At 35.8% G+C, this 13,345-nt stretch overlaps 1 protein-coding gene across 1 annotated transcript in view; it reads right to left on the bottom strand.

Moving 5' to 3' along the window:
- The window catches only part of LOC107716962 (P protein-like), a 93,462-nt gene that overhangs the window by 61,490 nt on the left and 18,627 nt on the right, over window positions 1–13,345 (bottom strand). Inside the window, exons 10-14 of the mRNA XM_016523603.1 lie at window positions 9,959–10,030; window positions 7,965–8,030; window positions 6,669–6,725; window positions 4,653–4,777; window positions 2,659–2,797 (exon numbers count right to left, since the gene is read on the bottom strand). Coding sequence (XP_016379089.1) covers window positions 2,659–2,797; window positions 4,653–4,777; window positions 6,669–6,725; window positions 7,965–8,030; window positions 9,959–10,030 — 459 coding nt within the window. The remainder of the gene's footprint in view (window positions 1–2,658; window positions 2,798–4,652; window positions 4,778–6,668; window positions 6,726–7,964; window positions 8,031–9,958; window positions 10,031–13,345) is intronic.

The following is a 13,345-nucleotide window of genomic DNA, read 5'->3' as shown; positions in this document are numbered from 1 at the left end:
TATATATATATATATATATTCACAGAGCAGTATAGTGTTCTGTGTCAGAATGGGAAAAGTTGCCGATTTATCAGAGTTTGATAAAGGACAAATTGTGATGGCATGGCACCTCAAAACTTTGATCTCGGAAACAGCATGCCTTGTGGGCAGAGGCGGACAAAGTACTCAACTCCATTACTTGAGTGAAAGTACAGATACTGCTTGTCAAATATTACTCCATTACAAGTAAAAGTTGTAAAGACAGATTTTTACTTAAATAAAAGTACAGAAAGTGATCTCACACAGTTCTGACAGTGTGTGCACACATCTATGTGTAGCCATTCATCCACATTTGAACAGATTGGACAGTGAAATCCTGTAAATACAGAGTGATAAGAAAGAAAGAAAAATCAAACCTGCTTTAAAACCCAGCAACACAACTGTAGCTGTATACCTTTACAACAGCAACACTGCTTTAACAAAAAAGCAAAACAGCAAGACTTATTTGACATCAAAACAAATATTTTAAAAATGCTAATCGCTCTCGCTGTACTTTGATGTCACACACAGAATGGTATGTGCAGTGCTGTTATTATTCAGGTAAACATACTTATGAGATCTCACTTGCTCAGCATCATTCGCTTCAAACTGTCCCTCCTCTGATCTAAAAGAGAAAACTAGCTGCAGAAGCAGACATGCTAATGCCAGCTTGTGGCAATGCCGAGAACGCAGCGCATACTTGAGTTGTGTTATGAAATGCACTCAAAGGGTTAGCCGTTCAAACTGCATTCAAACCCATAATCCTAAATAAGAGCAATAAAATAACATACCTGACTACAAAAAGACAAACTGGCAAATACTCAAATACAGTAAAAAAAAAAAAACAGACAGAATAAACTGGCATATTCTGTGATTTCAACCACACCACCAACGAGGCCATGCATTGATCTCTGTCTGAATGTGAACATGAACATTTCAATCACAACCACAAACCTGGTTCACCCTGTTCCGTATCCTCCATTAAAGTGAATAATAAATCACAAAATGTCCCCTCACCTTTTCAATCAAACCAATATTACACAAGTCTCAATGAAGACAGAACCACACAAGACTCTCTGATTTGAGGTCACATCATAAACCTGGAGATTATTCAGCCTGCCCGTGACCTTGTCCAATTGGCAGGACGGAACTTTAAATTGTGTTTTCCTGCAAGTGAGGGTTTGACGGAAAGAGTTCATATACTCATATACTAGAACGAAAAAAGAAAGTTCTTGTGATACTGTTCTGTGATTAAGTTAGGAAAGTACATGCCGATGTTGCAGACCTAATGTTTTGTGATCACTTGCATTCATCAGGTATTGCTTCGTTGTACCTTCAACAGCATCAAGTAACATACAATAAGACCTGTTTCACAACGCATGCTCAAGTTGGGGTGTTGCAGTATACTGGTATTGACGATAACCATTTAAAAATGAAATATTGATATCATGTTAATAGCATACATAAGATAATGTTGTAAATAATCCAGTGCCAGTAAATTGTTGAGTAGGTGGCGGTATTGCACCTTAACACTAGTTGCCACCTGTCATAAAATGGGGGAAAAAGACAAGAACACAGTGTGTAGCTACTACTGCCACACAAAATCATGTCAGAGAAGACTGACAAAAATGAGACAATCTACCCGCACCCGAAAAAAGTTAGCTCGCCAGTGTGGGAGTTTTTTGGATTCCGGAAAAAAGACACCCCAGTCTGCAAGAAATGCAGATTTTTGGTCACTTTTGTACAGTAAACTCTTGTATTTTGAGCATGATTCATTTGCCAAAAAAAAGAAAAACCAAAATAAACAAAGGTAAAGATGAATTTGACTAATATAGCATTATATTTTTTCCTGAATTTCTATAGATAATGCAATAATATTTTTATTGTGAAGCAACAGCATTAAAAAGCAATTTCTGGTTACTATTGAATGTTTTTTTTTCATATATTTATCATTTACTCTAAAAAGAATTGGATATTTACACTCAAATGGTAATTAATGTGTTAATATGATATGTAAAAATGCCTAAATGCCTAAGACTGTTTTTGCATACAGTGTGAAAACAGGTGAGATACTGTGAGTAACAAGTCTTGCAACCAAACATCATGCATGCTCTTAGATAAAAATGGTTGGTCTCGGAGTTTGTACATAATGACTGTTACAGCTTTAGCTTTTACTGAAGTTAAAAAATGTCAACCAAATTGGCTAGTGATTTGACAGCGTTACCCGCCACAGCTGATTTTTACCCGCATTTGGCGGGTTGGCGGGTGTTAATTTCAAACCCTGATGTCAACTCTACTGAAAGAAAGAGAGAGAGACAGAGAGAGAGAATTTGGCAGAGTGTGACTAAAGCTGGCAAGAAGTATTCCTACATAATTAATAGTCTGAGGTGTAAGACAGGATGCCACAGTGTTTTAGCCTTGAGTAAATAGTGACAGCGTGTTTTGGCACAAGGCTATCATTCTATGCCAGAAAAATGCTTGGTCACATGCTTGTGTCTGTGCGTTTTTGTTTATTTGTGCAGTCATGTATAATTTGTCCAACAAGTTCCCCGAGACACTCTTAACAGGCACAAGACAGCAGTACAATATCCGTTCACCCATAAATGACCCAGCAACAAACGGTGGAAAATAATTACATACTTTTTTACGCAGATCCTGGTTGGATACGATGATAACATTGGGAGGATCTCCAACAGCAGTGGCAGCTCCTCCGATGTTGGTGAAGATTACCTCAGCAATCAGGACATGCCTGGGGTCCAAATTAAGCACTTCACATAACCTTGAGTACAAAAGACATCACAAAACCTGATTAGGACTGATGTTCCTGGAACATCAATGCAATGCAACCATGTTACATAGAGTAGTCTCCAAGTGGTCTTCAAGACAGATAAATGCTTGCTAGTCATTTTTGAGAAAAGGTGTGCTATTGCTTTTCTAATCCATCATACTTTCACGATTTTTGCCTGGTGGAACATAAAACATGCAAAAAACATACACAGAACACCTTAGCAATCACATAGCAACAACATGACAACCACCACAGTATCTTAGCATTGTAGCTGCAAGTTTTACACAGACTCATGTCTTTTACTTCTGTCATATTTGTAACTGTACCACAAAATAAGATTTCATAAGAGTCTGTTTTTTTTTTTGTATTTATTAAAATATTTTTAAAAAACCTTGCTAAGCTAACTGAGACTTGATATAGCACTTGTATATCATTGCTCTTTTGTTGATTTTGATTGCTTCCATTGTCCTCATTTGTAAGTCACTTTGGATAAAAGCGTCTGCTAAATGACTAAATGTAAATGTAAATGTAAAATATAGCCAGAGGAGGACCTGATTAGGACCAGCAAAAGTTTACGCTGGGGTGCACAAATTTCCAAGTCTAAGATCTAAATCTAAAGATAAGCAAATCAGTTTCCCTGCAAAATTGGCATGAAAAAAAAAAAACTTGCACAAGCAAATTGCCTGTTAACAAAAAGCTGAATTCTCTAATTTCTCACATTCGTTCTTTAACGAGTGAGTGTGTGTGTGTGTGTGTGTGTGTGTGTACTGCGTCTCTAAACTCTGAAGCCCTAAAGGTGTTTGAAGATGCAATTGGGGATGTATAATCAAAAAAAAAAAAGAGTAATTTCTCACCAGCAATGTCATGAAAACGCTGAGGCTGCGCCTAACATTTTAATGGCTATGTGTGAAATATAGATTTATTCTATCCTACCACACTAGGGATTTTTAAGGTCTATGTAAGATGATAAGAATTTGATGGATGAATATTGCAGTAGAAGGAAAAATCAAAAATACGAAAAAAAGTATCCTTACTCAAAGTTGGTTTGTTGGTCTTTGGGTTTCAACAGGGATGGGACATGAAACATTACATTATGCCAAATTGCTTCATAGCACATGTCCTCTGAAGGAACAGGGTGTCCTAAACAATGCTAAATAAATGATGCTGTATATCAGGATATAAAACATATAAAAGACAGAGAACACAAATGTGCACAGGCACTGATGAATAACATTGAGAGACAACGTGTAACAGAGAAAAGATGGAAGAAAATAAGCTCAAATGGAGCTGAAAAGAGCAATGAGGTGGTAAGTTTATAGCATGGAGACATGACTTATTTCATCCTCGTGTAACTCTAAGCAGACTGACAAAGAAATTCCTGTCCAGAGAAAAGCCAAGGCCTTCTGGGATTTTTTTTAGCAGTAGTTCAGCTGAACAAACTTCTTCTCTTCAAAGTCCTATTAAAGGAATGCTCCAGATTCAATGCAAGTTAATCTCTATTGACAGTGTCTGTGGCATGCTGTCAGATACCAAAGAAAACAATCTGGATTTAACCCTCAGTTTGTAAAAATAAAAGTCATGTATACAGCAAAGCACTTACAATAAAACTCTACAGGCAAAGCCATTCTGGAGGTTTTACGAGGATTCTGACACACAAGTCTAACTTCAACATGTAGATTGTATAAGTATTATGGCTACACTCTCAGGACACTTAATGTTTATTCCAGTGCGATTGCTTGCCACATATACTTCCATTGGAAGTGAATCATTATACAAGTTTAAAAAATAAGTCAAAAGAGACCGAAAGAAAGCAAAGATACACTGTTTTAGGAAGAGATACCATTACCTGATTGTAACAGGGGTGAAAAGCATCATAGTTGTTACGTTATCGAGAAAGGCCGACAGAACGGCTGCAATTAGGCACAGAATGATAATCATGGGCCACACTCTTCCTCGCGATAACTGATACGCCTGTGTGGAGACATACAGAATACTGTTGGGAATAAATTCATTATTGGTTTACAAAGTTAGAATTTTTTCTCACAACTTCACATTAATGAAAACTAACTGGGTCAAAAATAAATTAAGCACACAAATCTCTAGCCTTTGTTTATGAACATTAACAAAATCACGTTTTTCAAAAAAAAAAAAAAAACAGTGGAAAGGAGAGATTGATTTAACAGTGCCTCAAAGATAGAGAATCAAGAGCAGTCCTCTGAGGGGGTCTCAGAACACAATGTTCAAAAGTACATTTTAATGAGGAATTCGGTCTAAAAACTGACACAGATCCATAGTGTGTTTGTTCATTCAGGCTGTAGCGCTAAAAGAATGTTTAAGCCAGAAAAGAAAAGATTCAAAAAACAAAAGACCTGCACTTTAAGAGCCTGTCGCTATGGAGACATTATCAGGCTGTCTGGAATCATTCTAATCAAGTGGTAAAGCAGGGTGTTGTAGTCCACCGATTATATCACCACTTCCTGACTCAATAATATGGTGACTGACAAATAAACAGAGTATGGGCCCGTTCACACCAAGGATGATAACAATAATGCTAATGATAAAGATATAGTTTTCAAAATCATTCCAAATTTAAAAGAATATCAAAGTCTATATCACAACTATAAACGGCACAAAGGAACAATAGCGTTGGAATTACTTCCAGAATGTTTTTTTTCCAGCTGATGAATGATAAAAACATTGACAGCCAATCAGAATCCATCCTGCTTTAAAAAGCTTGAGCATTTAAAGCGCTGTGCAAGCTTATAATAAACAGAACATTATTGTGTGCTGGTGTGGACACTAATATCGTTATCGTTATAGTTATCGTTCTTGGTGTGAATGGGCCTTAACTCACCCGCTCACAACTACACACGGATTGAAGAAGCCTGATTTTTATTTCAAGACAAAATGCATCTTCATTCTGTCTTGAAATGGTGTTCAATCAAGAGGGTTGTTTCTATGGCAATATTTTAATTTGTGGAACATGTCCTCGTCCAGAACCCTCTTAAGATTCATAAATGGGATGAGAGGACATAAGCGTGTGCCCTCATAATGTCCAGAGCACATCCATAATGTTTCAACAGGTCTTTTACAACAGTCCGCAGAATCCCTGAAAATAAGGAAAGGGATATCCATCCAATGATTTATTTTAGACTTTCATTAATTCAAACCCATTTTATTCACAATTTATACACAAGAGCACATCCATAATGTTTCAACAGGTCTTTTACAACAGTCCGCAGAATCCCTGAAAATAAGGAAAGGGATATCCATCCAATGATTTATTTTTAGACTTTCATTAATTCAAACCCATTTTATTCACAATTTATACACGGTTGCATCATTTTATAAAAGATTTGTTCCATCTGATTCCTTTTCGCAACTCTATTGGAGCTTGATATTCACCCAGAAATTTCATATATAAAGCATTTGTGGGATTCTCATCACTTTGCTTGAGAGTGAATGATAGGGATTTTCAGGACAGCTATCGTAAAGCTCTGCTTCTTTGCCCCAGAGCTTACTGGGTAAAGTAACATGATGGGATTACATTGACTAAATCAAAAATAGGGACATCTATAAAGCGAAATGAATGCATATCAGACTGAATCAATAACAGACAGCATGCTACCTACTGATTGCTGAGTAAATATTAGTAGGTATTTGTATCTGTAGATATATAATGTATTTAAATGTGTATAATAGGTAAGGTGTCTAATATCTAAGGTGGGTGGGATAGATTAAGTAGCCTAATTTTAGAGAGAATATGAGGAAATAACTCTGTCAGTCAAGACATTGTATCTTGCTTAAAGAGATAAACAAATCACAAATAAGCATTTTCAAAATAATGATTGCGAAAACTCACCTTCACTGCACAGTAATCAAAGAAACCAGTCTCAGAGAATATTGCCACCAGTATCATCTGAAAGTAAAAAGAGGAAGGGTTATGAGACTTGAACATTTCATGGTTTCTATTTTTAGTGCTTACTGCCACATGTGTTGCTATAAAATCACATTATGTCTCAAATACCACACGGTCTCTCACTCAATTTCATGCCACATATATCGTTCTCTTCTCTTCTCTTTTTTTTTTTTTCAGATACAGAAACAGACATCTTTGAAATATAGACAATCAATAAAGTGAAACAAATATTTCTGAGTTTATTAAAGCTAACTTTTTTAAATGTAAAATGGCTCTCAGTCTCTTTTATAGTCAGTCTTTAAAATTGATGGATGCTGTGATTCATTTTCTATCATCAGTCTCTGATTTTCTTTTATGCTTTTCCTCAAATACTCCTACATGTAGTCTTCTGGATGGGGGCTGATTGAATGTATTTGTTTCCATGGAGACAGACACTGAACAAACAGAGATCTTGAAAAGGGTGGCACTTTGGAAATAATATTAGAGAGGCTGTGTGTTTTAATTTGTACTCATATTTTTTGGTCACACTTTGTTGCAGTACCATGTAAAATATGGACTAATGTCATATGCAGACTAACAAACCTTTAGACTGATTGTGCTGCTGCAAAGTAAGTGCAACTCAAAGTAACACCATAAATTATCTCAGCCCCCTGAAGAATTCTTTCTAAAAGAAGCACTAGGTTAACAGCACATTAAAGAAACGTGTCACACTAAGTGCCTGGCAGGCTGACCAGCCTAAGGGGCTAAATATTTGGGGTTAAGGGTTGGATTAGAGGCTTGTCAGACTGTCAAGCACATAGCAGGGAAACTTTCTCCAAACAGGCAGGTTAAATCATCTCATTACACCAGAGACAAGGTTCTAATGCTGTCTGAAACCATTAAATAACTAGATTTTTTCTGAAGAAAACATAGTGGTTGTTGCTAGAGCATTGCTAGGGTGTTCTGAGTGATTTAAGCTCATTGTTATGTGGTTATGGGGCATTTGTTAAGGCAAGTTTACATTAAAGATTCACTATGAGACAAGCTGAAACATTGCTAGATTTGGCTTGGGTAATTCTATCAAAGCTAGATTTTGTTATTATATGTTATTATCCACCAGGAAAAAATTATAAATCCAATCTCATCTAAATGTAACAGCACACATCTTTTCAACAAGTCACACGATCTGAGATATCATATGTTCATAGTACAAACGGTGCACTGCTGGAGAGCTCCTAGACCTGTTAGAATTATACTTACCATTCCAAACAGAAAGGCAAGTGTTTCATAGTCAATCCATTCCACAACAGTCATTAGACTTGGCCTCTACAGTAAAGACAATGGGATGAAATAGTCATTGTCTCCTTCCTCGGATACAGAAGAGCATTTTCACATCCCAGTCTTAACTGGGTTTTCTGAATTGTTGAAATAATTGCATCAATTACAATATACAACCCCTGGCAAAAAGAATTGTTTTACTTTATACCAAATAAACAAATGACACAAAACCATTTTTGTTTAATAATTCAACACTCTGGTTATGTGAAACATACCTCAAACAAATGAGATTAAAATATTTTAATCAATGGAAAATTATTTTCCATATCAAGTAGAGGAAAAAAATATGGAATCATTCAATGTTGAGGAAAAAATGATGGAATCAGCTTGTAATTTGCATTTCTGAAACAAATACCGGCACATATCTAAAATGCTAATTATTCAGCAGTTAAAAGAGAGTGCTTACAGACCTTAACAAGCTGTTGGACTTGGCTAATAGAAAGGAAACATGGCCCCAACAAGAGAGCAGTCAGTTGAAACGATGGAAAGGATTATAAAACTCTTTCAAGATGGAAATCCAACATGGAGTGTGGCAAAAGAAGTTGGATATTCTCAGTCAGCTGTTTCTAAAATTTGGTGCAAGTCAAGTATAAACAAAATGGAAAGGTTATAAAAGGAAAACATACAGGCAGACCAGGGAAGACATCACAGCGTCAGGATAGAAAACTCAAAGCAATTTGAGTCAATGTGTGTGACAGAACTGTAAGAAACCGTCTGAATAAAATGGGATTTACATATGGAAAAGCCAAATGAAAACCAGCATTAACACCTAAACAGAAGACAACAAGGTCACAGTGGTCTAAAGAGAAGCAGTCATGGAGTGTGGATGATTGGATGAAAGTGATATTCAGTGATGAATCATGAATCTGCCTTGGACAAGGAGATGATGCTGGAACTTTTGTCTGGTGCCGTTCTAATGAAATGTATAAAGATGACTGCCTGAAGAAAACAATGAAATTTCCCAACTCATTTATGATATGGGGTTGCATGTCAGGTAAAGGACCAGGGGAAATGGCAACCCTACCTGAACAGTCAATGCACAGGTGTACACTGAAATTTTGGGCAATTTTCTCATTACATCGATAGAAAAGAAGTTTGGTGATAATGATGTAATTTTTAGGATGATAATGCATCTCGTCACAGAGCAAAGAGTGTTAAAGCTTTTCTTCAGGAAAGGCATATCAACTCAATGGCATGGCCACATTGGCCAGCACACAGTCCAGATCTCAATCCAATTGAAAATGTATGGTGGAAATTGAAAAAACTGGTCCATGACAAGGCTCCATCTTGCAAAGCTGATCTGTCAAGTGCTATTCGAGAAAGTTGGAACCAGCTTAGAATATTGTTTTTATTGTTTTAACAATATTGTTTTTCATTAGTGAAGTCCATGCCCCAAAGATTTCAATCCATCATAAAAGCCAGAGGACGATCAACAAAGTACTAATTGTGTTTTTTTTGGGGTTGATTCCATATTTTTTTCCCTCATTGATATGGAAAACAATTTTCCATTCATTAACTGAGTTTAATCTCATTTGTTTGAGGTATGTTTCACTTAACAAGAATGTTGAATTATAAAACAAAAATAGTTTCGTGTCATATCTGTGATTCATTTATTTGTTATGAAGTAAAAAAAAAAATGTGTGAACATCTAAGTGTGGTGATTCCATAATTTTTGCCAGGGTTTGTATAACATACTGAAGCTATGCTCTGTAATTTGAATCTGAATTTGCCACTATATATTATTTATGATATATAAATAATGATGCTGAGATCTTATAGGCTACTTTTAGCTAATAAAAATAAAATCATCACTGCAGTTCTCAAAATTAATGAAGTCCCAGAGTCCAACTCTTGACACAATGTAAGCAATCTTCATCAGAATGGAATAAATAACATTCTCTAAAACAAAAACTTACATCTCCAATGAAAGCCAGCGCTGCCAGAGCAGCCAGGGATCCTAACATTGCAGCCAGAGTGCGGTGAACAATCTGCAACCACAAATAAACAAAGAAAAATAAGATAGAGGTAATATATCATAATTGGAGTACAATATGTTTTGGCAATTTTATTACAAATCTGGTCATATAATAATGTATCACAAACTAGATTTGTGCTTCCCTATGCACAATGCAGGGCATTGCTATGTGGTTGCTAAGGTGTTCTGAGTGTTTTAGCATGTTGCTATGCGGATGCTAGGATGTTGTAAGTGGATGCTTAATGTCCCCAAGTCTCAATTATGTTATGGTACTTCTTACATTGAAAGCCAATGTGGTTTTCTCACCATTTTATCATCCGGCAGGCAAAAATCATAAGTCTGATTGCTTAGAAATGTAATAGCACAACTCCTTTCAACAAGCTGCATGATACGAGGTATCATTCTCACCCGTAGCACAAAATTGTTGGGATTAGGGGTTTGTTTAAATCCCAAACCCTATCAGCAACAGTAACAGTGATAATTGTCTTAGCAAACACTATTAAATATGTAAAACATAAGGCTGTAAAACAGCCTTTGGACAAGTGAATACATTTGCTCATTAAAAATGCCTATTAACCCTCTTCCCCACTCTTCATTTATGTTCGATCCACCTCATTTCTTACATTTAATTCATTCTGACCCTTTTATGCACTCTTATAATCAAATGATAAATCCAGATTCACGAGGATATGTGTCAGTCGACAACGTCTTCTGGTTTTCTGCTCTTCAATCACCCTCTGGACTAAAAGCACCGCCTTAAAGTGCACTGTCAGACATCAACATCTTCAGCATCTGTTTTCCTGGTGAGAGCACTTGACTGGAACACCTGAATCAAACTTTGTCTAATGCACCTCTTTCGGTGTCATGTGTCAAGATGCCATATAAGTCATTGCAAGACCGTGTAATCAGCTAGAAGAGCAAAAGAAGGGCGATGAGTACACAACATGCAGGATAACAGCTAATGACTCCAGTCTCGAAGGAGCAAGTAATCTATGTCAGTCCGACAACTTCCCTGAGGGGGAGGAACACTTGGTGCAATGTTGTGATGGTAAGTCTAAAACAGGACATTAAGATAAATTGTTGAACACTGCTTTCTGAGCAGAATTAATCAGCAACATGGATATGCATTGTGTTGCTTTGCATAAGAAAGTATCCTCTGAGACTAACGTTTCTCTGTTTTGCGATTTAAACCAATTACTTTCAATTATATAGTGAGAAAGAGTTTATGGCTAAATGAAATGTCAAAATGTGCTTGTGTGAGATGTAATGTTAGTTTTATACTCAAAGCCCCCCAGTTACTGAGAAACTGCAACTCTAGTCTAATTTAAGAATAATCTATCAGCCATTATTAAAGTGTTTACAAGATATCTGCAATTAGATTGTGAAAATACATTATTCATGAATCTTTTAAGGCATATTAATATTTATAAGCATATCATACTATTATATATCTCCGATTTCAGGTTTTGCCCTCTCTCGAGGCAAATGAGTTTTAGCTATCAGAGCTGCTGATGAAACTCACCATCTGAGCCCTTTTAATCAAAGTAGTTTTCAGAGTGCTGATTCTAGATCAGCTCAGAGGATTATCACCAAGCTGCTGTGCAATGCAGACAGGAAGATCAGGCACAGGTCAATACAAGAAAGGCTTCCTTATTTACAATGGAGTCCAAAAGTTTGAGACCACAGACTGTGGAATCTGTAATGTTAATCAAATGTATTTTAAATAAAATAAACAAAGTTTTATCATTTTGAAAGATCTTAAACCAAGAAATGTTATGTAAGAAATATTTAAGATTCCGCACTAATTCTTGGTCACTAATCAAACCAGCCAAAAAAAAAAAGGGGGGTATTGATGACAGATATTCTTGCTTACACTAGATAACAAGACTCTTTTGAAGATATCAAATTACGCTCGATAACATGATCGTTAGGTTGTATTGAAAACTCAAGTGCTGATGTCATTAAAGCAAAAGGGGGACAAACCAAATGCCAAAACAGAGAAATTCCTTTAAATGTTTACATTTTTCCACTAAAATTGCTATGCTGATCATTTATTATGCTATGCTGCACTATTTTCACAAGGTGTATAATTTCAAAAATCCAAACTGATCACACTTGTAACACCACTAGTCATTCTTTCAAAACCTGATCTCACGCTTTCATTACAATTACACATATTTTCATCGACACAATCATTGTTTCAAAACTTAAGATTATTGTAATATATATCAAGAACATTTGATTTAATCACTGAAATGCAACATTGTGATCTTCTTTCAATTTAGTACTTTTAACAATTAGTTCATTTAAGAGCAAACAATGCAAGATATATGTTTCAAATCACCTTTGTTGCTGAAATAATTACAGTAATATAAGCAATAACTGTCATGTTAGAAAATACACTTACATTACCTAACTTGCTTAACTCACATAAAATCCATAATGTTTGTAGAAGTATTTATGTGTTACTGTATCAAAAGGTGTGACATGGCCATAAGGTTTTCTGCTAGAACAGTTTACTGTCAGTGCACTAAATGTCCACACTGTGCCATATGACTGAATCTATACTTTAGCTGAACTTTATATAGTAATGTGCAGTCTCTACCATGGTAATGCCTCTACATTATGACATGTGATACTGTATATAGATTAGGGCTGGACAATAATTCAATATCAATATGTATCGCGATATATTTTTTTTCAATAACGGTGATATGATTTTTAAACACATTTCCGATATTTCGATATACATTACCAGTGTTTCCCATACATTGATTTATTTGTGCCGTTTGACTTCGTTGAATAAACATGAGCACTGCGGGAAAGAAATTATAGAAATTATACTTTTATTTAGCAAGGATGCTTAAAATTTATCAAAAGTGATGATAAAGGCATTTATAATGTTACAAAAGATTTCTATTTCAGATAAATAGTGTTCATATCGATATCGGAATTATATCGTATCGACCGAAATTAAGAAATATATCGTGATATCAATTTTGGCCATATCGTCCAGCCCTAATATAGATAATGTAAAATGCTGTATTTGATGCCATCGGTCTCCCTTCTTCTGATATATCTTATCAATCTCTGATCAATTCCTCTCCCTTGTATCCTGCTGTATGTTCACAAATTGCAAAACACACAGTTTTATACAAATGAGGACATCCTCAAAGGGAGTTTTTTGGTGATTTTGTCAGGTTTCAATAATCAGGTAATAATTCATTACATTTGGTTATCCCTAAATTGCAAACAAGTTATTTAGAAACTCTGTCTGTCTGTCTGTCTGTCTGTCTGTCTGTCTGTCTCTCTGTCTGTCTGTCTGTCT

This window comes from Sinocyclocheilus rhinocerous, unplaced genomic scaffold, assembly GCF_001515625.1.
Source record: "Sinocyclocheilus rhinocerous isolate Xijiao unplaced genomic scaffold, SAMN03320098_v1.1 scaffold3102, whole genome shotgun sequence".
Taxonomy (NCBI): domain Eukaryota; kingdom Metazoa; phylum Chordata; class Actinopteri; order Cypriniformes; family Cyprinidae; genus Sinocyclocheilus; species Sinocyclocheilus rhinocerous.
The sequence above is the reverse complement of the archived record's forward strand: the minus strand, read 5'-3'. Positions and strand labels throughout refer to the sequence as shown.